Below are 24,455 nucleotides of genomic sequence, written 5' to 3'. Positions count from 1 at the left end.
GCACTTCATTTCACTTTTCTAAATGTGCCCTGTCAAAGTGAAGGGAATAGACCCAGCAAGGCTTAAGTTAGTGGATGCACAATGAAGTCGAATATTTATCTTCACGCTCTTGAGCTGTAGACCATTCAGCATTAGAAAACACCATCAAGTCCGTCTCCCAACATGCCTGGGGCCCTGAGAGTGGGGAGGATTCTGATTTAATGAGCAAGGCATACCATCTGTCACAGGACCGCTGAGCAGCAACTCAGCCAACAGCAGCTTCTGGACCCCAAGGAGCAGAATGCTTGGGCACCATTTGGGTAAGATGTAGTCCTGGGCTCAGTGGTCAAGAGATCTTACACACCCTATCCACCCAACTTAGGAATGATAAGTGAGATCTGTGTGTCCTTGCTCACAGCCCAACCCAGCCTCGACATTTTCCTTGTGGGTGATTGATAAGCCATTGCTGAGGGGAGGCCTCCAGCTTAGAATAAGGTGTTATCCTTAACCGTTACACTTTCTGTCAAGAAGCTTCCAGTAAACAATACTACCGACCATAGCATTTACCTTGATATACAGCTATGGGTGGAGGGAAAGAGGAACATGGGGAGAGTATAATTCATGCATAGTCCTTATGGAATATGATTTTAGAATTGAAATATCTAGGAGAATACATTTTTGTATCTAAATCAGTGAAAGTAACATGGGGCTTGCTCCTATCTCAGCAGTAAAATAATTATGATCTTTAACCAAACGGACCAGAGATTATGTATCCAAATGACGGTTTTAACCATTAAAAGCAGTCACCTTAGAAAGCTATGTAATTCTTTGTTTGCATTTCCATAGCTCATTTTACTTACTAAATTCTGAGGTTGACTTCTCTGAGGATGTTTTCTCTTATACATGTGAATTTCGAGCCCCTAACCTAGTGCTTGGCACACAGGCAGAGCAGCAAACAATCACCCAGGAGTCAGATGACCAGAAGTTCATATCCCAGTTCTGTTAGCTAACAAGGTGAATTTGGTCCTTTGTCCCAAGCCTCAGTTTCCTCATCTGTGAAATGGGGATAACTGTCCATAGCTCATAAGAGTTTATATAATTATATGAAAATAAAGCAAATAAAATACTTAATATCATCTTTAACAAAGAAATGCTGAACTAATGTTGACTACTGTTATGATAGTCATTAATTTTTTTAAAAAATTAGTTATTCCAATTATGATATCTTTTCACATAAATTATTGGGGGTCCTCCTCTGAGATCACTAGGACATCCTAATTCCCATTCTTTAAAGCTATCTTAATGTATGTTTTTAGTGGGATTTGCTATGTAGAGACAACTGAAAATTGACTAAATTTCACCCGGTGTCTATGAGCATCTCAACTGTTAGCTTGAAGTCTTACTCTCTTATTTTCTTTTGTAAGCATAATATCTCTCACAGTGCTTGGCACTTAGCTCCAGTAAATGTTTATTTAATGAAGGGAACATCTGTTGAATAAATCATGGAATGAATAAAGTAGGTGAACAAGATGAACAATCAAAAGAAATTACTCAGCTTTTTACCCAAACTAGCACTGGGACTCTGTCGGAACACCCTCAAAAAATGTGCATAGGATGTGGGGAACCATCTTTCCACCCTTCCTTTAATGCTGCTGTGCCAGACATTTTCATGCTTTCTAATCTTCCATCACCTTTTGAATACTTTTTTGATGTGTATGAGTTTCCTACTGCTGCTGTAATAAGTTACTAGAACTTTAGTGCCTTTAAACAACACAAATTTATTATCTTAATATTTCTGGAGCTCAGAGGTCTGATATGGGTCAAGATCAAGGTGTTAAAAGGCCTGCATTCCTTCTTGAAGCCCCAGGGGAAAGTTAGTTTCCTTGCCTTTCCAGCCATTGGAGACCTATTGCATTGTGTAGCCTATGATGCCCTAACTCCTTCTTCAAAGTGTATCATTCAACCTATGCTTCTATTACCACACCTTCTTTATCTGACTCTGACCTTCCCACCTCCCTTGTCCAAGGACCATTGTGATTACACTGGGCCTGCCCGGATAATCCAGGAAGATCTCCATATCTCACCATCCTTAACTTCATCCCATCTGCAAAATCCCTTTGACCATATACAGTAACACAGACACAGATTTCCAAGATTAGGATGCAGACATCTTTGGGGGGGGCCATTATTCCACCAATCTAGCCAATTCACTGTGTTTGGAGTATTTCCTGCCTTTAGTGTTCAATCCCACCCAGGCAGAATCTCTTTTGATAAAACATAGGCATGTGACTGAAGCTGACCACTCAGATGTCAGCCTCTTCCATTCTGACATTGGTGATACGAGGAAGGAGGTCTGATGGAGCATCCATTTCCTGGTGAGGTTGACAGCAGAAGTGGCCAGCTCTCTGGGCACCAGCAGTGTCTAGTGACCCCTCCACATGGGTGACAGGATTTGGCTATCTCTGCCCAACAGTGGCAAGAGCACGAGTTCTTTCTAGAACAATCCCATAGTACATTCTTGCAAGTGAACCCTCCAGTTCCAATTCTTCCACCTACCCATAGATTCTGGGAGCACCCCAGATGCTTTCATGAACATCTTGTCTGTGCCTTAGAGCTCTGGTTTTTAAATCTAGTTCTCAACATTTTTAAAATTAGAACATCAAATTGATTTACTTTCCAAATAATAATAATAATAACAACAACAATAATAATATTATCATGTCTGCGTACATGAATCTTAAAGAGGTTCTATTATTTAAAGCTAAGGACCCCAGTCTTCCTAGGCACCTGCCCTAGGTTATAAGAGTCTGCAGAGAGGCTGATGGAATGGTCCTAGAAAATGGGAACAAGGAAGAATATTTGGGGGTGCCTTTCAAGGCCCAAGTACTTAATACAAAGGCTCTGAGGCAACGCCATCGCTCAAACCAGGGGTTGGTAAACTACATCATCCTTTATAATAGTAGGTGTGAGGAGGAGGAGAGAAAGGGAACATGCTATGGCCCTGGACCCTCAGACTTTGATTTTCACCTCTTCCCAGGTAGTCAGAATGCTGTTTGGGAGGGGAGAAGTTTTATTTATTAATGCTGGTCAGCATGGACGTACCCCCTCAGTGTTTTTTTAAAGCACTCTACTGCCATTTCTTATTTATATGAAATTAAATAGCCTTGGTATTGCCATTGGGTTAGAAAGCAAAAGTATGACTGTCTCAAGACTGCCACCCTCACCCCTACCACCCTCACCCCTGCATTATCTACAGCACACTCCCCTAGGGCTCTTAGTTCACTCTTTTGCAGAACAGGGGAATTTGGTTCTTCAAAAGAATGTTTTTCTCCTGCTCTCTGTTCTATGCCTTCTGGTTGCGGTTTAGCAGCTCAAATCCTGACTCTGGATTTGAGTGGCTCATAGCCGGGTGACTCGGGACTGTCATTTAACTTCTCTGAGCTTCCTTTGTCTACCATGTGCTCACATGACGACCCCAGGCAGGATTGTGGACAAGACTAAGCAAGCGTATGGGATGGCAGCTGAGCTCCAGCCCTGGATTTAGACAGATCAGGACTCAAATCTGAAGTTTTCACCTTATCAGCTGGATGCCCTTTAGCAAGTTAATCTGGGGGCCTAGGCTCCTCTCAATAAAATGGAAGATGGGTAAGCACTCCCTTACAAGGTTAAGCAATTAAAGGAGATCACAGACGGAGCTCCCCGCACCCGCCTGTCAGCTGCTAATATTAGAAACTGTGAAGTAGTTGGTCTTAGTGGGTGTTTGTAGTGAGCTAAGGAAATTTCCCATGGAAGTATGAAATCAACTTCTTGTCTTCACACATCCCCAGCCACCACCCTCCTTTAGTCTCCAGTGTTCCGAAATGCCCAGGAAACAGACATTTAAAAGCTGCTACTATTGACAGAGATCAGATCTGCAGTTGCCTGAGTTCAAGGACTGAACTCACAGTGGGACTGACTCCAAAGGTGCACAAGGAAATGCAGAAATGTCCGCTTACATGAGTCTTACTCGTGGAAATATTCTGTAGCTTGATGGCGATGGTTACATAACAGCATTCTTTCCTAAACTCATCAAACAGTAGATTTAAAATGAGTGCATTTTATATATAGTACACTTTGAGAAAGCGGATTTTAATTATCCTATCACAGGCATGCTAGAACAGGGGTTGGTGAGATTTTTTTTTTTTTCAGTGAAGGGCCAGATCGCAAACATTTTAGGCTTTGCAGGTTATAGGCTCTGATACAACTACCCAGCTCTGCTGTTGTTATGCAGAAGCGGTCACAGACAATAGATAATACATAAATGAATGGGTGGGGGTAGCTGGGTTTCAATACGATTTTATTTATGGACTGAAATTTGGTTTTACATATTTTTCATCAATCATGAAATAGTCTTCTTCTTCTTTTTTTTTCCCCCCTAATTCACTTAAAAATGTAAAAATCATTCTTAGCTCCCAGACTTCTAAAAAACAGCCAGCAGTCTAGATTTGGTCTGGGGGAGGGGGGTGGGGGCACTGTATTTGCCAAGCCCTGCTCTAGAGTTTGAAAGAGCCCCCAACAAGCAGCATTCTGACATCTGCATTTAGGGCTTCTCAGGGAAGATGCCGTGTCTAAGAGGGCTGGGAATCCAGCTCCCACGAGTCCCACGGGGTCCTTGCCAGAACCGACCCCTCTGCAGCCAGGCAAAGCCACCGCTGCCTGCTTTTAATTTCCCCATCTGTCCCGGGAGGAGGACCACCATCTCCCAGAGCCCAGCAAAACTCATTCAGCCTGTTATTTAGGAGAAAATGCTCTGTCCAAGGGCAGAAACCCATCAGAGCGGAGGTGATGTGTCTGGTCTCTCTGAATCATTGGGGGGAAAGGTTTGATTTTTCAGGTTGTCATTCCTAAGATTGCTTATCTTTCCAGGTGATGTTCTTATTTCTGAATGTGGTCTGACCTTCACATTCCCTAAAGAGGAGGGTTATTTTATTTTATTTTTTTTTCCAAAGGGCTGGCAGCAGAACCAGACCCTCAGAAAGCTAGCTCCTTCCCTGCCAAGCCGCCACCCCCGGCACCAACCATCCCGTCCGGGAGGGTAGCCTCCCCTCAGAGCATGTGCCTGGGCAGGACCAGAGCTACTCCAAGCTCCAAGCAGAGGAAGCATTACAAATCCAAATCAGCACTGACTAAGAGTTCTCTTTCGGTTTCTGACAGTGGTAGATGCCAAAGAACCCTGCTTGGGGTGGTCAGGACTGCCAAGATACCCACAAAAGTCAAGATTCTTCTCTAGTTCAAAAGCCTCAAGGTTTTAAAAAATGTTTTTGAATATTTCATATATAATTTTACTAATCTTTCATTGAAGAAGATGGATTACCCAGGCACCCAGTTTATTATTCTAGTTATAGGAAGCACTGAAATCAATTGTTCGCACCACGGGTTGCAAACTTCTTCCATAAAGGGCCAAAGAGTAAGTATTTTAGGTGTTTCAGGCCACACTGTCTCTGTTGTAGCTCCTAAGTTCTGTTGCTGGGGTATAAAACAGCCACAGACAAGTGAACAAATGAGCATGGCTGTGTTCTAAGAAAACTTTATTTGGGATGTGATGTGGCAAGCCATATTTGGCCCATGGGTGGCTGTTGTCTGCTGAGCCCCATCCCAAGTGGTAGTATCTCAAAGAGGGACTGGGTGGGAAGAGGTAATAAAACTTAAATCAACAAACGCTATGGAGATCATCTTGTAATTATCACTGCAGATTAGGGAGATAAACCCACCCAACCCACACATTGTGCTAGGAGTGAGAACAGAGAATGCAAGTAAGCTAGACACATCTTGACCTCAATGAGTTCGCCATCTGACAGAGGAAGAAAGGCAGGTAGGCGATGAGCAGCACTGGAGACAGGAAGAGCTAGTGGGGTGTAGAGGACCAAGAGAGAAACCTAACTTGAGGGATCACTACAGCCTTCACAGAGAAGGAGACCCCACCCCCGCTGAACTTGCGAGATGGGATGGTTTAGGCGGGTGAGAACCGGGAGCGGGGGCAAAACACGCAAAGCCACAGAGTAAGTATGTGCGAAGTGTGTTCACAGGATAGAGAGTAGACAAGTTGGAGCAAAGTTGAAAGGATGTTTGTGGGGTATGACAGACAACTTGGAAGCACCAGTTTTCAAAGAGTGAACTCTTTTTTTTTAGAGTCGGGGGAGAGATGGTTTCTGAACTTCTACAACAGTATTCCCCTACAAAGCAGGTAACTCAGAGAAACCACCTCCTTTACAAAGAGGATGTGATTGTGTGAATACCACATTCATACATGTTATGGATGTCATATTTCTAATGGGTCACATTTATTAAGCCATTATTACATGCCCAATAATAACATACTAAGTGCTCTACTTTCATACGCCATGGAATACTTAACAACAACAAAAAAATCACTGAGGTGGCTGTTTTTATCCCCATTTTACAGATTAGAAAACAGAGATGCACAAGAAGTTAACCTACCCAAAGCCTTCCAGCTTGGAGGAGGCAGTGTGTGGGTTTAAACCTCCATCTGTCTCAAATAGCTTACCAGTGCATTCAAACATATTTCTGTGTTTTAACAGTTAAATGATACATTCTTTAAAAACCTCATTTCTAAATTGTCTCTTCCTAGGGTTTTCCTACTCAAAAATCCCCAATACTATGATCACATTTCTCATCTTTTTATCTCCCTACTAATTATTTTTTTCAAGAGCAACAGATTCATAATTAAAGATTTAGAAATTTAAATTACGTTCAAATTTCATCCAATATGAGTTCACTAAGTTAGCATAAAATTGTGATTTTCATCAACCCCATATCTATTCATCTACATCCATCATTCTTTTCATATTGGTTTTGTCTACATGTTAGGCGGGGTTTGCTGTAACACAAATGTATTTATCTCACATGACTTTTGTACAAACGTAATACCAGAATGAAATTTAAAATAACTTAAAAAGCTTATAAATAAAGATCTAGAGGAGAACAGACTATTAATAACGTTGCATTCAGGTTATGTGATTCCAGGTAATCTGTTTCCTTTTCTATTCTTCTCTAAATTACTTAAAATTGGGTTATATCAGGGTTATGCTTTTTAAAATGCAATCATGTAAAAATGTTCTCCAAAAAAAAAAAAAAGCTTATGAAACAACACATTAAGATCTAGTCTAATAGGCAATTAACAAAAGAATTTCCAAATGTAGAAAGGGACTGCGTTCTGTGAAGTTTCCATGACTCTTGCTTACATGTACTTAAAGCTATTAGGTTTCATTAATTCACTGGGCTCTAATATCAGGCTAGCTGGTGTGGGTGTATCTTCAGCTCCTCTAAATTCAATCAATTTAAGAGAAACAGGAGTAGGGATTTAGTGGATTAGCTACAACAGGCCATTAATCTCCCCATCCTCAGTTGTAATCCAGCCTCTACCATGTGATTGGAAAAAAAAAAAAAAAAAATCCCGCAAAAAAACCAAACACTCAGAAAAGCTCCCAAGCTGGCTCCCTTGAGACAAATACGCTTAGGTCACAGTTTGCTGGTCTTTACTTAACATCAATACAGCATTTGTCATCTGTCCTATTTCTTGTTGGTTTTTCTTTTACGCCTTTTGCTGAAATTCTCAGATCAGATATATTTGAAAGGGAACCATGTCGCAATCCCAGGAATAGCTCAGCATTTAATTATCATTTAAAAAATCATTCTCTCAAGTGGCCATAAAACATAAATCAAAACTATCGTTTCATGTTGCAAATTTGTTAAAGAAACATGGTTAAGGTTACCACATGCATAAATTAGTGGTGGGGGAAGCTGGGGAGACTGAATAATGAAAAGAAAATAGAGTAACCAAATTCCAGTAAAAAATGAGCAAGGGGTAGTTCTAGAACATGTAAATACTATATCTTCTATCATAAATGGAAGAGATCCTAATACCTCATTGCTTTATTGCTCTGGCCAATGAGACAACAGTTACTCATGCATCAAGCCGGAAAAAACTATGAGCAAGTTCCTGACTCAAGATTTTGTTGATGCCACCAGTCTCCAGGCCAAATATTTACTGGATTCCCTGAGAGCACATACCTGTATAACAGACCTTGATAAGTCTAAACCCTCATTGCAAAATGAAAACAACATGGCATTAAATATATGTATTTTCTAATTATTAAAAAAAAATTGGGGCTAGACACAGTAAATTGCCTCTGAAGACCATTTTATGAAAAAGACATGATTGTCTTCTTTCTTATTACCTTTAAAATATTCCCCAAACATCCTAGCTTCCCCTGGTGAATCAGATTCAACCAACCTCAACTGATTATATGTTACGTGCAGGCACTGTGCTAAACACTTCCACATGAATTGGCTCATTTAATCCCCATGTTTTACATGATATTGCCAAATTCCTTCCTACTTTTGCCCAACATTTTTTGTTCTTTTAGCTTCAACCATAACAATACAGACCATTTACCAAGTGCATTCTACGTGCTAAGCACCTTATTGCGTTTTAAAATTTCTCTCTTAACTCCAAGGATAGATGTTATTACCTCCAGTCTACAAAAGAGGATACCAAGGATAAGAGATTTTAAGAAAGTTCCCGAGGTCACAAAACCCGAGGTGAAATTTTAAGACTCCAATACAAAGACCACATGATTTTCAGTATGTGCTTTGATGAAACAGCCAATGATGGCCGCTTGACTCTTCCCAAGGGTCTTATTAGAGAACCACAAGGTCATCTTTCTACAAGTATAGTTTTGGTTATTCTCTCATCCCACACCTTAGCTGATACTTGTCCATCTCGGAAGTCATCAGTCACTCACCTCCCCACTCACAGTCAGGAACATTCTTCCTGCAATTTAATTTTGCTGCCTCAACATTTCCCAAACTGGAAAAGTTTAGCATCACAGCAAACTTGGATAACTTTCTGTAAAGGTTTCTTAATATGATAAAATTCCCAAGTTGGAAAGGGACCTAGAAATTGCCTCGTCCAATATCCGTTTAAAAGGAAAAACCTGGGGCCCAGGCCAATAAAATGATTTCCCCCAGACCACAGAGCTAATGCTAACTAGGGTTAGGGTTAGTGTGGGTCACTGTTGAAAGTATCACTATTCTTCATACTTGTCTACTTCCTCAAGGAATTCAGGGGTACTTCTAGAGACCTATGAACAGGTTGTGCATTTCCTAAGGATGTATTGTGGTAAAACAACAAAAAAACTTCACACTGTTTTACCCAGTTACCACAATACTGGGAAAATTTTAAAGAAATAGTTCAATGAAAATAAATATCTATACTTCTTTGACATAAGCCATAGTAACTTCCTTCTAGATATGTCTCCTGAGGCAAGGGAAACAAAAGCAAAAATAAACTATTGGGACTTCGTCAAAATAAAAAGCTTCTACACAGCAAAATAAATAATCAACAAAACTGAAAGGCAACCTAGGGAATGGGAGAAGATATTTGCAAATGACATATCTGAGTGGTATCCAAAATATATAAAGAACTTATAAAACTCAACACTCAAAAAACAAATAAATCCAATTTTAAAAAATGGGCAGAAGACATGAATATACATTTTTACAAAGAAGACATACAGATGCCTAATAGACCCATGAAAAGATGCTCTACACCACTCATCATCAGGAAAATACAAATCAAAACCACAGTAAGGTACCATCTTACACCGGTCAGAATGGCTAAAATAAAAAATACACACACAAAAAAACAAGTGTAGGTAAGGATGTGGAGAAAACAGAACCCCTCTTACACTGTTGGTGGGAATATAAACTGGTGCAGCCACTCTGGAAAACAGTATGAAGATTCCTCAAAAACTTAAAAACAGAACTACCCTATGACCCAGCATGACCCAAGAATACCAGAATACTAATCCAAAGGACAACATGCACCCCAATGTTTATAGCAACGTGATCTACCAACAGCCAAAATTATGGAAACAGCCCAAGTGCCCACTGACTGATGAATGCATAAGAAGATGTGATTATATATATATATATATATATACACACACACACACACATATATATATGTATATATGTATATATATATACATATACTCAGCCATCAAAAAGAATGAAATTTGCCATTTGCAACAACATGGATAGAGCTGAAGAGTATTAGTCTAAGAGAAATTAGTCAGAGAAACACAAATACCATACGATTTCACTCATATGGAGGATTTAAGAAACAAATGAGCAAAGGGGGTAAAAAAGAGAGAGAGGCAAACTAAGAAACAGACTCTTCACTATAGAGAACAAACTGATGGTTACCAGAAGGGAGGTTGCAGGGGGTGGGGGAGATGGATGGGGATTGAGGAGTGCACTTATCTACATCGTACACCTGAAACTAATATCACAGTGTATGCTAACTAACTAGCATTTAAATAAGAACTTAAGGGTGCCTGGGTGGCTCAGTGGGTTAAGCCGCTGCCTTCAGCTCAGGTCATGATCTTGGGGTCCTGGGATCGAGTCCCGCATCGGGCTCTCTGCTCAGCAGGGGGCCTGCTTCCCTCTCTCTCTCTCTCTCTCTGCCTGCCTCTCCATCTACTTGTGATTTCTCTCTGTCAAATAAATAAATAAAATCTTTTAAAAATAAATAATAAATAAATAAATAAGAACTTAAAAAATATATATCTATAGACCAAAAAAAAAAAAAAAGCCAAAAAAATGGCAAAAACTAGAAACACAGATCTCAAAAACAGGGAAAAAAGGTAACTATAAATGATGCTATTTTCAATGAATAAATTATATGGGACTATTGCAAAGAAAGTCATGAACATTAAGGTGGCAGATACCAACTAATTGTTCACCACACCATTTTCCCTCTGCAAGTAAATACGAGGCTAGCTGACAATTCCCAAGCTCTTTTGCAATAAGAAGTGGCCATGGGACTGGCCGGAAGTGATGGGCACAGCTTTCCTGCTTGGTCTATAAAACCTCTCCCATGATCCTTCTCCTTATACTTTTTCCCCGTCTGCTGCCATTGACTTTGAGAACAACACTCGAAGCCCCTCTTGAAGAGAGCAGAGCCTCCGTGGGCCTTGAGACTTCCAAGTCACTGCAAAGACAAGATTCCTACCCTTTTATCCCTCCCCCCTCCATCATGCCCTCCCTTACACACCTTACACACACACGCGTGCATGCACAAACATCTTGACACCAATGAGCAAGTAATGTGAGCAGGAAGTAAGCTTCTACTGTGTTATGTCACCAAGATTTTGCTGTTGAGCTATCACCAAGTCCAGGATTTCTGAAGCTGAAGTAACTACAAAGCAACAGGGAATATACTTAAAAGATACAATGTAAAAAAAAATAAAAATTTTTAAAAAGATACAATGTGAGGGGCACCTGGGTGGCTCAGTGGGTTAAGCCACTGCCTTCGGCTCAGGTCATGATCTCAGGGTCCTGGGATCAAGTCCCGCATCGGGCTCTCTGCTCAGCAGGGAGCCTGCTTCCTCCTCTCTCTCTGCCTGCCTCTCTGCCTACTTGTAATCTCTCTCTGTCGAATAAATAAATAAAATCTAAAAAAAAAACAAAAACAAAAACAAAAAAAAAGATACAATGTGAAGTTAAAAAAAAACAAAGAGCAAAGATTTGAGGTTGAAAACATTGCAACTGCAAACTTCAGTAAATAAACATTTAGTCTATAAGGAATCTGTTTTCCTCCATTTCCTTTGACACTGTGAGTTGGCATTAAAATGAACTAGCTCTGGGCGCCTGGGTGGCTCAGTGGGTTGAGCCGCTGCCTTCGGCTCAGGTCATGATCTCAGGGTTCTGGGATCGAGTCCCACATCGGGCTCTCTGCTCAGCAGGGAGCCTGCTTCCCTCTCTCTCTCTCTGCCTGCCTCTCCATCTACTTGTGATTTCTCTCTGTCAATAAATAAATAAAATCTTTAAAAAAAAAAAAAATGAACTAGCTCTGTGACTCCCAGCCTTGCTCTGGCGGGTGGCGCCAAAACACACCCACATTTAAAGGCTCCCCGGCTTGCAAGGAGCAAGGACCAAGGAGGAGCATTTCCCTGGAACATAGCTCCAGCCTGAACTGCAAGTGCACCAGTACATTAACATGTCCAACACCTCTCCCCTGGAGGTGGGGCGCATTACAAGCCTTTTTCTGGCTCGATCAAGCTGCAATCTCGGCATTTCTGAGAGCAGGAGAAGAAAACAAAGGCGGGGTGGGGGGGCACACCACCTCGTGCACTAAAAGGCATAGGAGACTCATTTAGCCACAAAGAACTTCTTCACCACAGTGGAAAAACAGAGATGGAGATTGTTAGACGCAAAATATGACTTCCCTCTTTTACATTTCATTCTGCAGGCGCTGAGCGGCTGGGACTTAGATCCGGGATCATCATGGTGATGCTAAGAGTCGGCCAACCAGTGGCACTCCTAGTCACACCTGGGCAGTAGAACAGACACATACTACTCACAGACACCCCACTTTCTAACTGTTGGTATAATCGCCCTGTATCTATGGGGAAGTTAAAGGTGGGGGCCTTTTTTGGTGGCAAGCTTTCCTTATTTCTTTCTTTGATTACATTAACAAGCAAACTAACAACAACAAACCATCCAACTGAGCACTTCCCCACAGCTGTGGAGATCAGCTAGAAGATTATAGGCAGAATGCACAACGGGGAATTTCAAATTACTAATGTTCCTTCCATTTCTAGGCCCCAGAGTCTCCCCGCTGGTAAGAACGAGTAAGCGCCACCACAGCTCTGTTACCGAAGGCCAGAGGGAGAAGTCAAGTTCTCAGACGCAAGACTGAAAACACCTTAAGAACCAGAGTCCAGGGAGCCTGGGTGGCTCAGTCAGTTAAGTGCTTGCCTTCAACTCAGGTCATGATCCCAGAGTCCTGAGATCGAGCCCCATATCAGGCTCCCTACTTGGCGGGAAGCCTGCTTCTCCCTCTCTATCTGTTGCTCTGCCTACTTGTGCTCTCTCTCTCAAATAAATAAATAAAAATGTTAAAAAAAAAAAAAAAGACCCCGAGTCCAGATTAAAGAGTGGGTGGGCTTTTTACCTAAGGCACTTAGCGCGATGCTATAGGGCAGTGACATTTCTCAAGTACCTGCTTCTCCCAAGCTAGACTCCAATAAGAAAATGCCCTGTCCTAAACGATGTCCTTTAACAGGAATGAGATGACACAGAAAGAGGAACAGCAATGCCTCCGCTGATCCTCCGCCCCCCTGGTTCGGGTTGTACAGCGTGGAATCACAAAACACAAAGGAGCCAAAATACATTTTAAATAAGTGCCCCCAATCGACACTGGGTTTGTCAAATGCAGACAGGAGTTGAGTCTGAGAAGGCAATAGAAAGCAATCGAACATATCACTCCCTGGGAAGGTGCCAGTCCTCTCTGACTCTGTGTGTGCTCAAAGCCCCATGCAGTAGAAGGGAAAGGGCAGCTAGCAGAAATCTTCCTTTCTCCTCCCTCCTGGTCTCAGAGCTTGTCTCCCATTCTCCCTTGAAAGCAAGAAACCACTAAACCTCTCTTTGTTATTCACAGAGGTGCTGATTCACTCATTCCTTGTTGAGGGTCTACTAAATGCAAGGCACTGGGTAGAGCAATGGGGAAAAAAACCAAAAAACAAAAAACACAGTATTTCTGCATTACCTACTACCCAGATACTACTGAGGGCGAAGATCAGGGCTGCCTGGCTTCCCATATTGCCTGGCCCAGCACCTCCCTCAGAGGAGGCATTCGTTAGCATTTAATGAATGAATGAACCCACACATTGAACAGTAGGGGTGGGGGGACCAGAACCCTTCCACAGATATGTCACTTTAGTTGTTCATTTCAAGAATCCCGTGAGGTATTTATTATTATTCCAACGTCATGGAGGAAGAATGGCTGGTCTCCCTTGGTAAGTGCTGCCATCACAATGGTCTTCCTTGAGGGTGAGAGGTAGCCGTGTGTGGTAGGAAGAGGGGGCAGCGGAAGGGGAATATGTTGACTCATATCCTTCAGTAAATGTGTTTATTCCAATTCTGGCATTGCTGCCAAATGTGTTGCAAAACCAGCAGGACTTGGCTCTGGAAAACGCACCTGAAAGTCACAGGCTTCATTTCCTACCGCCAGCCCCTTTCGCCACTGGGTATGAAGTATTGGACCAAGTTAAAGATTAATTCTGCATTTTTGGTGACAAAGGTCACACCTCTCCCAGATGAGGAGGAAAAGGCATTTGTAGGCTGTCTCCTTCACAGCCGCTGACAATCTCTCTACCGTCATCCTGATGGTACCTTAATGCAAATGTAATCAAACCCGAACACTGGCTCTCCCATTACCCGGCCAATCTTGCTAATAAAGAGCCATTAGAGCTTTGCCATAAAGGCCATCCCGGACCATTTCTTAGCACTCGCAGCTCCCTACCCCAGTCCTGAGTGATGGAAACCCTCTAAAGTTTTGTTTAGGGTTACATGAGATGAAACTACAAAAAGACTAGATTATCAAAGAGAAGAAGGTAATTGGCATACTGCCAACTCCGGGCTCAGCCAGTGGGGTTCTAGCTTTTTCCGAGGGTCCGAACACCTGGGGACAAACTAAGCAAGGTGGTAAATTCTGTAATGTGTATCTGGGTTATCTCAAAAGTTTCTGGGAAGCCACCTGGCACTAGAGGGGACACTGGAAAATCACCAGTGATCTGGGCCAAATGGAGCATTGCTGGGCCCGAGCCCAAAACCTTACATCTCATCAGCTCCCAGGGAGGAGAAAGACATTAGCTAGAGCTACTTCTTGGGGCCTTTAAAGGATGCCTTCCCTGCCCAGAGAGGTGCAAGGGTGGTTTCTGTTGACAGTTTTTAAATGTCAACATTTAAAATTTTTAAATGTAAGGTGTTACCTCCTAGATCTCAACCTCATCTATCATACCCCACTCTCTAGTGGTTGCCTTGTTGACCTCTGGACAATCCCCCAAATTCATCCTGGGTCTCCTCTCACGGTCCTGCCTTTGCAAATGTTCTTTCCTGTGATCACCCCTCCCCCATCACCCTCCTCCCAGTCAATCAGCAAATCGGCAAAGATCCTCTCCATCTCTCCACGACTCGCCCAAGCATCCTTTAACACTACTTTCCTCCCCCCTCCCACCTCCAGAATGAGTCAGACGTCCCTTCTCAATACTTATCGGATTGTGCTGTCGCTACAAATATTGTTTAAATTGCTCTCTTACTAGATTGTGAATTCCTGGAGGGAAAGATCCGAGTCGGACTCTCTCCTGCCGGATGTCCAGTACCTTATGCATAGTGTCCCCTCCGTAAATGCTGAATGATTAAGAGGACGAGGGAAGACATTTCATTTTAGGTCTCTATACTTGATCTCTGGTAACTGGACCTTTGAGAGGGTAAAATGGCTATATAATTTAGTGGGCCATACTCTCCCACTCTCCCAAGTGAGCAGCATCTATCGGAAAGACAAGTGCAGAGCACAAGAAGCAAAACTGATGCCAAGTGCTTCACAAGGCTTCAAGCATCTGTCCCATGTCACCTAGTGCGTCTACTAGGCGCATACGGCACAAAAGCATGCGTGGATTGCTTCACTTCCCTTAGCCTTCTTGTAATATTAAAGACGTTACTGTTAATGTTACCATTGTTATTCAAGTGCAAAATTGGAGGCATTTGCTTCACATGAAAATCTCAAAGATGAGGGTAAATCAGGTCCATAACAGATAGGACAGCTGTCCCTCAGAATGTTCCACAATGGCTTAATTGATCTATTACACCATTCTTTTTAAAATGGGTGTTGTGAGCAAGAATAAAGGCTGACAAGAAGACAAGGAATTGGGTTTCTGACTTATTACTTATTGGAATCAAAGTTTAAAAAGAATGGCACATAAACCTTTTTTTTTTTAATGTCATTTTCCTTACCTCCACCTTAACTCCTCATAACTAAAAGAAAAAGTCTGAACTTCTTAACTTGGCTAACTTGCCCCTGCCCACTGGTCCCAGGTTATTCTTCCAGTCCTGTCTACAGTCCTTTACTGCAGCCCACACACTGCCTATGCCCAGCTCCCTGCACTTCTAATCCTTGTTTTTTCTCATTCCTTCCTATCAACCTACTATTCATGTCTCATGTCTTTTTTATTTTTCTTTTCTTTTTCCTGTTCTTTTGAAATCTCAGGTATTCTTCCAACCTCATTCAAATGTTCCTCTATGGAATCTTTACCATCCCCACTTTTTTTTTTTTTCAAGAATTTATTTATTTGTCAGAAAGAGAGCAAGAACACAGTAGGGGGAATGGCAGGTAGAGGGAAAAACAGGTTCCCTGCTGGGCAAGGAGCCAGATGTGGGACTGGATTTGTGACCCGAAGATCTGAAGGCAGAGGCTTAACCTACTGAGCCACCCAGACGCCCCTTCCTTCCCCACTTGTATCCACCAACATGCTCCTTCTTCACACTCCTGTAACACTTCGTGCACACCTTTATCTCCTGTCTTGGAAATATCGAGGATCAGAGGTTGTTCATTTTTGTGATTCTTATCCCTGGCACATAGTTAGCTGACAATGCTATTTTGTTGAACAATGAAAAAATGACTGAATGATTCACTGGAATTTACAAGAATAGGTCCAAAGTGTCAATAACAAGTGTAGTTGTCGATGACAATGATGGTGATGATTTTATGCGGTAGTTGTCATTCACTGAGTCACTACTACACGTCACAAGCCATGGCAGGATCTTGTGTATATTTTTTCCACTCCTCATTTTACAGATTTAACAGAGGCTCAGAGAAGTTAAACAACTTCTCTAAGACCACATAGTGGGAGAGAATACCAAAGGAAGGAATATTATGTACAGGTCTATCTTGGTTCCAAAGCCCATGCTTACTCTCCTACGATATGGGTAATCTGGTCCATGTAAATGTATTCCAGACACCCTGTTAGCATTTTACAAATATTGTTCTGCTCCTTACAATTCCCTGTAGGATCAAAATCCTTGGGAAGTAAGTATCATGTCCATTTTACAGATGAGAAAGCTGAAGTGTCTGCCAGACTCAACCATCTCCAATCCCAAACTATGCAAAGTATAGCAGTAGCAAGAAACTTGCAACACGAATTTAAAACCCAAAGAAATGGTGGGATTTCAAACAAATTTTAACCAAGTTCTATCCACTGAATGCAGGCAAAGATCCATAATTTAAAAAATAAAAAAATCACTGGGGTGACTGGGTGGCTCAGGGGTTAAGCCTCTGCCTTCAGCTCAGGTCATGATCTCAGGGTCCTGGGATCGAGTCCCGCATTGGGCTCTCTGCTCAGCGGGGAGCCTGCTACAACCACCCCCCCACCTGCCTCTCTGCTCACTTGTGTTCTCTCTGTCAAATAAATAAATAAAATCTTAAAAAAATAATAAAAATAATAAAAAATAAAAAATAAAAATCACCAAAAAATTAAATATCTGAAGACACTCCATATTTTTTCCTCAATTCAATAGCTCCCAACATGGGCTCATCCCAACTTTCCAGAATGCTAAAGGGAACTTTTATTCCAATTGGGACTGTCTTCTCTGTACATCACTCATTCCTATTCCTCTGCTTTGGATGATGGAGTCCCTCCATCTCTTCCTTCCAAACCTCCAACATGTATCCAATATCCTCCTTTCCCTTCATGTCTGGACTTCTCTCTTCTGTGGCATATATGTCCTTTATGAAATGATAAGACTAACTAGTCTTATGATTTCATATCACGATAACTTTGTGCATCACAACTTTGCTGTCCTATCTTAATGATGAAGCATTCATTATTCACATGACTTTGTAGCACTCCACATTCTGTGTATGTATCACAGCTTTGCTTTTATATCTCTACCTTAAGTGCAGATCATTCCACAGTACAGTAAAGACACAAATGCTTTACATTTGTGCAACCCAAAGAACATTCAGGATCTCCCTCTGTTGTTCCCTCAACAATCCTTTGGACTGTGCAAAGAAGTGATCATTTTTATTTTACAGAGGAGGAAGCTGAGACTCAAAGCGTGTGAAAGAATCCCCCAAAGAGGTAATTAAGGAAGAGTATGACTGCGGGGTGAGTATTCCAAGTTCCATACTCTTTCTATGATGGCTTGCCACCATGGATTTTTTTTTTTTAAAGATTTCATTCATTTATTTGACAGACATAGATCACAAGTAGGCAGAGAGGCAGGCAGAGAGCGAGGTGGGGAAGCAGGCTCCCCACTAAGCAGAGAGCCTGAAGCAGGGCTCAATCTCAGGACCCCAAGATCATGACCTGAGGTGAAAGTAGAGGCTTAACCCACTGAGCCATCCAGATGCCCCACCACCATAGACATTTATGATGCCTGGATCTTTTCTTGACCTAAACCCCAGGCGCAAAGATGTAATGCTTAATCAATAATCAACCCATAATCAATTAATCAATAATCAAAGGCTGAGGTATTAGGTACTGATGGCCTAGGATGGCCATCCAACCTCCTCTCCTCCCCATCCAAGAAAATGATTCTCCACCTTGACATCTGTCTTTTCCCCTGGGGGCTTTTTATTACTCAGAAAGACTCTTGTCTCTTGGACAAGAAAGTCCCATCTCTGATGATGGGATCTATTAGGGACTGGGCTCTATGACATCACACAGCAAACTGGATTTAAACAAACCAATGAGAGGCACCTGGGTGGCTTAGTGGGTTAAGCCTCTGCCTTTGTCTCAGGTCACAATCTCAGGGTCCTGGGATGGAGCCCAGCATTGGGCTCTCTGTTTAGCAGGAAGCCTGCTTCCCCGCCCCGCCCCCCACCCCACCTGTCTCTCTGTGTACTTGTGATCTCTGCCTGTGCCTGTCAAATAAATAAAAAATCCTAAAAAAAAAAAAAAAAAAAGGAAAGAAAGAAAGAAAGAAAAAGAAACCAATGAGATCATCAGATAAATAGTCTTTGTGGGGATTGGGGGCTCTTTTTGTATTTAATGGAATGTTCTCTTTCAAGTCATATTGATAGCCTATATAGTTTGCTATCTTGGGACTTGAAAGCTGGGTTTATACAGAGTGATAATTTACAAGCAGAAGGAGGAAAATTCTGTTGCTCCCCTGGGTATTAAGTACGATGTCGTTCTCAGGTGATGTATTAAACGTTCCAAGCCTCACCTCAGTACGGGGCTCACAGAGATAAAGTGAGTTTTACTCATAATAGGCACCAAAGCCCAATGCTACCAGTTTCATTTATATGAGAAAGAAAATTAAGAGATTGTTCAAAGTCGTTAGGCGAAGCCGTCCTTGAAAGTAGGAGGAAAATGCTCAATGTTAAAAAATGTGCTTGCTCATGATTTTCTTTTTGCTTTTAAACACTATAAAGTGAGGAAGGTAAAAGCTCTGTTCTGTCACAGCCTCAAAAAACCTGCGCAGTGCCTGATTTGTAGGAAAAAAATTATATTATTGCAAGCTTTCTCTGCCTCAGATATTGGGCCAAGTGAAAAAAATCACTGAATGCATTATCTCATTTAATCCATGTCGCAAAGTTGTGGGGTATGGACTATTATCCCCTCTCTAAATGTAGAGACACTGAAGGGAAACCATTTTATTTTCCAATTTCCCAATTAGAAAAAGAGCGTGGGAAATATTCCTTACTTATAGGGATGGCTGATCCCAAGGGGCTGGCGGTAAACCCGGGTAACAGTCTTATCCGTTTGCCTGACAGTCATATACAACTCAAATGCTACCTTATGTCCAGGACAGAACGGCAATCACCCGGAGCTTCCACTTCGAAACTAAGACTCGCATCCATTTAATGTAATTCATTCTTTCAAGTCAGAGACATCCCAATAAAAAAAAAATATATATATATATATATATACCAAATAAAATATTTAAAAGAAATCCTGAGCCAGAAAAATAAGTGCCATCCTGAATTCTGACTCAGACCTGGATGGGAATCCTGCCCGCAGAGCCGCTGTAGGCTTTGGGGCCCTCGTCTATAAAATTACCCTACAAACTCTAAGAAGAGGTGAATGAAAATATGTGCCATGTTATGTCATATTGATGAAAGCACCACATCGTTTTAATTGCCATTGCCGTTATGATGATGAATAAACTGATAAAGAAGTAAAGTTACATCAAGGCAAGTAGGATGTGTTGTGGAAATGAAATCAGACAGCTGTCTCTGGGCCAGGAAATTCTCTCCCGGCACTGCTAAGCATTCATTCTCGCTGATCCGAGCTGCTTTTGTAAGAATGGAATGGTGCTCTAGCTAGCACGGGAAAAATCATCCTCATTCTCCCTCTCTCTCTGTCTCCTTCTCTCTTCTTCACAGATCTTGACTGCCTTACTTTTGGCAAAATGATATCGGAGTCTGATGGGGAACAGAAGATCTCCCAGATCATGACTTTCCCTCTTAAACCTAGCTGTGCTGGCCTCCAGTAGCCGACACGGATATGATCCTGCAAATGGAAGGCACACACGTTCCAGCCTCAGCAGCTGGCTAAGGCTGATCAAGGAGAACCGACCCCCCCCCCTCCCTGGCCCACCCCGGCCCAGTCCCATTGGCTGACAGCTTCATCACGACCAAAGGAGGAGCGCAGAGCCATCAAACATACCAAGCCCAGGGCTCTGTATTTTAAGAAATATATCCACACAGACCCTGAGAGAAAATGCTTCGGGGGACACCTAATTGGCAGAATGGGGAGAGGTAAAGGGTGGGAATATTTGCTTAACAAAACACAGAGCAACAAAGCACCAGAGTGTTTCTGAAAGCCAAGGCTACCAAGTGAAATTCAGTCACTAGAGGCCAGATCTACCACCAAAATTTTCCTTCTGCAAAATGTTTACACTGCAGACTGCTTTGCTGACCTTTTCTAATAATGAAGTCAACCCTACCCATGCATCAATCACTGAGGCTTGGTAACTCAGGAAGAATTAGTACCCATTTACTGGGTAGGATAATTCACCCCAAGATGGGAGAGAGGTGTTTTGTTTTTTTAATTTTTTTTTTTAATTTAAGATTTAGTAGAGTCTATGATCGCAGGGTTATGTTCCTTTTGGTAAAGCTCAGTCGTTGAGTAAATTAAAACTGCAAATCATGGAAACAGAAATGAAAGACCCACTAAACTCTCCCTGAGCCACAATTATTCAACCTTAGTGCCCTGCATAACTATACCTCTTAAGGCTGCTAGAGGGGAGGAAAAAAAAAAGTCCCCAAATCATGGCAACTGTGAATCATAATTATATTATTAATCAGAATTAGTACATGGAAATCACTGAATGGGTAGTTGTTTGGGGAGGGAGGCCACCTTGGCTGTGGAGAAAGAATAGCCTTTGAAAATTAAGTTCACGGATGTGTAAATGAAGAGTACATAATGTCACAATTCTGCCTAAATGTCTTCATAAAGCATAATTAATTAATAAATTAATGCAGAGCTTAACTAGGCATTTGGAACGCTAACATGGTTTTCTGTGTTTGGCTAATAGCTAGCAATTTTGCTTACACCTTTACCCCCTTATTACATAGCAACAAAGACTATTTAGTAAATACATGTGAAAGGCCACATACTCTTCTGGGTTGGAAATAACCCCCTCCTAATACTTGTATTTATAGAAGTTAGTTACAGAGACACCAAATCAAGTAGAGCTGTGATAAGGTGCCCACTAAGTTCTCTTTTGGAGGCTCAGAACAGACCCGGTCTCTCAGGGTTCCCCTGTAATGGCCTGGCCAAGTGCAGGGTAGGGGCTGGGGAGAAGGGAGTTTGGGGGGATCCAGAGCTTCAGTGAATGTTAACCTTTTGTTAACCCTAAATGGACTCAGCTGGCTTGGCTGCTTTATGAATTACTTACGATGCCACGGAGAGAGGCAGGGGAAGGCTATTTTCTAACTAGTGAAATATTACAGAACAAGAGAGACCAGTTTGAAAGAGTTGTAGAAAAGAAACATTTAAAATGTGCTCTTGTAAGATGCTACCCAGGCCTGGTCATATGACTGGTATCAACCCTTATAAGTCACCCGGGAATTTTTCCTCTTTGATGTGGGATGGGGTAAAACAGGTCCCACTAGAGGATTTAGGGTGGTCGCAGGCACTTTTTATTGTCTTCTGAAAGTATTACAGAGGCAAAATTTTTAGTTGGGTGGCCAAGCACCAAAGAGAATGATTTTGAATAGAAGGTTCCCTATTCCTGCCCTAAGAGGAGAAAGTTGAAACTGAACAGTGATATTTGGAACTAGGTCCAGGGTAAGCCCAGACAAGGATTTTTAACACTTAAAACCAGGTCTGGGTTAGGAGGTAGGGACTGGCTGAGCTGAAGGAAAAGGCAGAAAAAAGGGCCCTCCACCTCAATCCTGCTACGGGGCTGCTCACAGGGGCAACGTTCCTGCCCTCCTGTTCTGGTGACTTTATGGGAAGTTGGCTGAATCCCCACTTATGCAGGGGGAATGCAGACACAGGGGTGCCCTGCAAATGGTCCTACCCTAGCCGCTTTAATGACAGGTGGGAGGTGAAATCCAGGCGACACTGTCAGTGGGAGGAGGCACTGAACTGAACTGGGAAATACTGCTGATCCTGGGTTTTTCTCAGGGCTCCCCTCCACGCCACCAACTCCCTGCACCAACAAAGATGCTGCTTGGAAATCAGAATCCCCTCCAATACACAGACACACAAGCATAGGCAAGCACAAGCCCTACCTCATTCACTTCATCACTCCTGAAACCACAGACTGGTGGGAGTAGCCTGAGGTCAGTGAGTCTGGGCTAGCACATCCTGACCACCGGGAATCCGACAGGCTACAATCCAGAGTGGTATTTATGATACTGTGTTGTTGCAGGCAGATTTTGCCTTTACTTGTGCAGCTGGGCATGCTGGCATGTTTCAGACCATCATGGCCAGTCCTGATGTGCTTGGGGAAGGCATGGAGGACCTCCACATCCCTCCGGTCCCTGCTGGTGGCACTCTATAGTCCCGCATCCTCCCGCAGTCTCTCGAAAGTGCCTAGATACCAGGGCAGGGCTCTGCGTCCATTTTACCAGCCAGGAACAACCGAGTTTGGGAACTTTGAAAACCAGGGGATGGAGGTGGGGGTTGCCAAGGCTCAGATTTCAGGGCCAGAGTTCTCAACCAGGAAAGCAGTTGAAAATTAACACTGATCTATCTGCCTTTCCTTTTTTATCCCTCAACGCTTCTATGTTCCAGGACTCCACACAGATACTAACCACACCACACACAAACAGACACACAGACACAGGCGCGCGGGCGCGCGCACACACGCGCTCGCGGGCGCGCGGGCGTACACACACACACACACACACACACACACACCCTTGGGCTTAGAAGGTTTTTTAATTCCGAAGGCAGTAAACCCAAAGAGCTAGCTGCAAGGGTCTCTGCCACCACCCCCTTCTCCTCCTACCCCGCGAGGTTACTTGACAGTCTATACACAATAAAACCCCACACATTCCAAACAGCACAACGTAACCCAAACCCGCCAGTGACTCCAGCGCGTCCCATACCTGATATGCAGACGATGAAATTGGCTTGAAGAAGAAAAAGCACCTCCCAGACTATTTCCATCCTCTGATTCTCATTCCAAGTGCATCACTCGACGGGAAAACAGGGGGGGAAGGGGGGAGCCCGACACGGCACACACACATACAAACACGCACACACTTGCGAGCGAGCGCACACTCGCACTACCACCCGACAGCCGGCCAGGGACAGTCACCCCCAAGATCAATATCGCAGTTTGAATTGTTCCGGCAAATCTCCCCTCGGGCTCGACGGATGTGCGCCCCAGATGTGCTGACACATGTCCGACGTCTCGCTGCCCCGGAGGTCTCCCCGATCGCCGGTCTCTGCTCCTCGCACGAGAGGCGGAAACAGCACTAGCAGCGGTGGCGGCAGCCACCTGAAGCCACCAGCGCCGGGCTCTTTCTGCAAAAACGAGACCCCGATCCGCCTGGCGCCCCAAGAAGACATAGACGATAGCCCCCCGCCGGGCCGCGCCGCACTGTTCCGGGCCCCCGGCGCTCGCAGCTCGCTGGCTAAGCCCAGGTAGTCCGCGACAAGTTGCCCTCGAAGTCCGCCCCCCTCACCGGGGCATGGTCAGAGGCTGGCTGCCGCGCTCCGGGGCCGCTCTCCTCCTGCTTCGGGGGGGCGGGGGGGAGGAGACGACACCGCAGACAGGAGAGACAGAGAAAGAGAGGCAGGAATTATTGCCCGAAATCGCCGGCAGCCTCCGCCGACCCTCCCTGCTCCCGAAGTCCGCGCTCAGCCCGCCGCCTCTGAACCCGGCTCGGGCGGCGCGTCCAGGGCGCAGAGCGCGGAAGGCGGGGAGCCTGGGACCCGGGCGCGTCGGGGGCCCACGGGCTCGCCACGTCGTGCGCGCGCTTCCCGTTCCTCTGCTATTTTCCTGGGCTCCCCGGAACCCCCAGTTGCCTCGCTTCCATCGCCCGCAACTAGAACCGCCGCCGCCGCCGCCGCGATTTTCCGCAATGCAACTGCAGGGGTCGTTATTTCCTCGCCTACGGAGCCCGGCGCTGCCGGATTCGGAGGGGAGGAGTAGGGCAGGTG

At 43.6% G+C, this 24,455-nt stretch overlaps 1 protein-coding gene across 1 annotated transcript in view; it reads right to left on the bottom strand.

Annotated features, from left to right (window-relative positions):
* The window catches only part of CA10 (carbonic anhydrase 10), a 498,325-nt gene extending 474,799 nt beyond the window's left edge, over window positions 1-23,526 (bottom strand). Inside the window, exon 1 of the mRNA XM_082706802.1 lies at window positions 23,396-23,526. Within this exon, the coding sequence (XP_082562928.1) occupies window positions 23,396-23,456 (61 nt within the window). The 5' untranslated portion in view covers window positions 23,457-23,526. The remainder of the gene's footprint in view (window positions 1-23,395) is intronic.
* Between the last annotated feature and the right edge of the window lie 929 nt (window positions 23,527-24,455).

The sequence above is a fragment of the Mustela nivalis genome, assembly GCF_964662115.1.
Source record: "Mustela nivalis genome assembly, chromosome: 17".
NCBI lineage: Eukaryota > Metazoa > Chordata > Mammalia > Carnivora > Mustelidae > Mustela > Mustela nivalis.
Note: the sequence above shows the minus strand (reverse complement) of the source record. Positions and strands in the feature narration are given on the sequence as shown.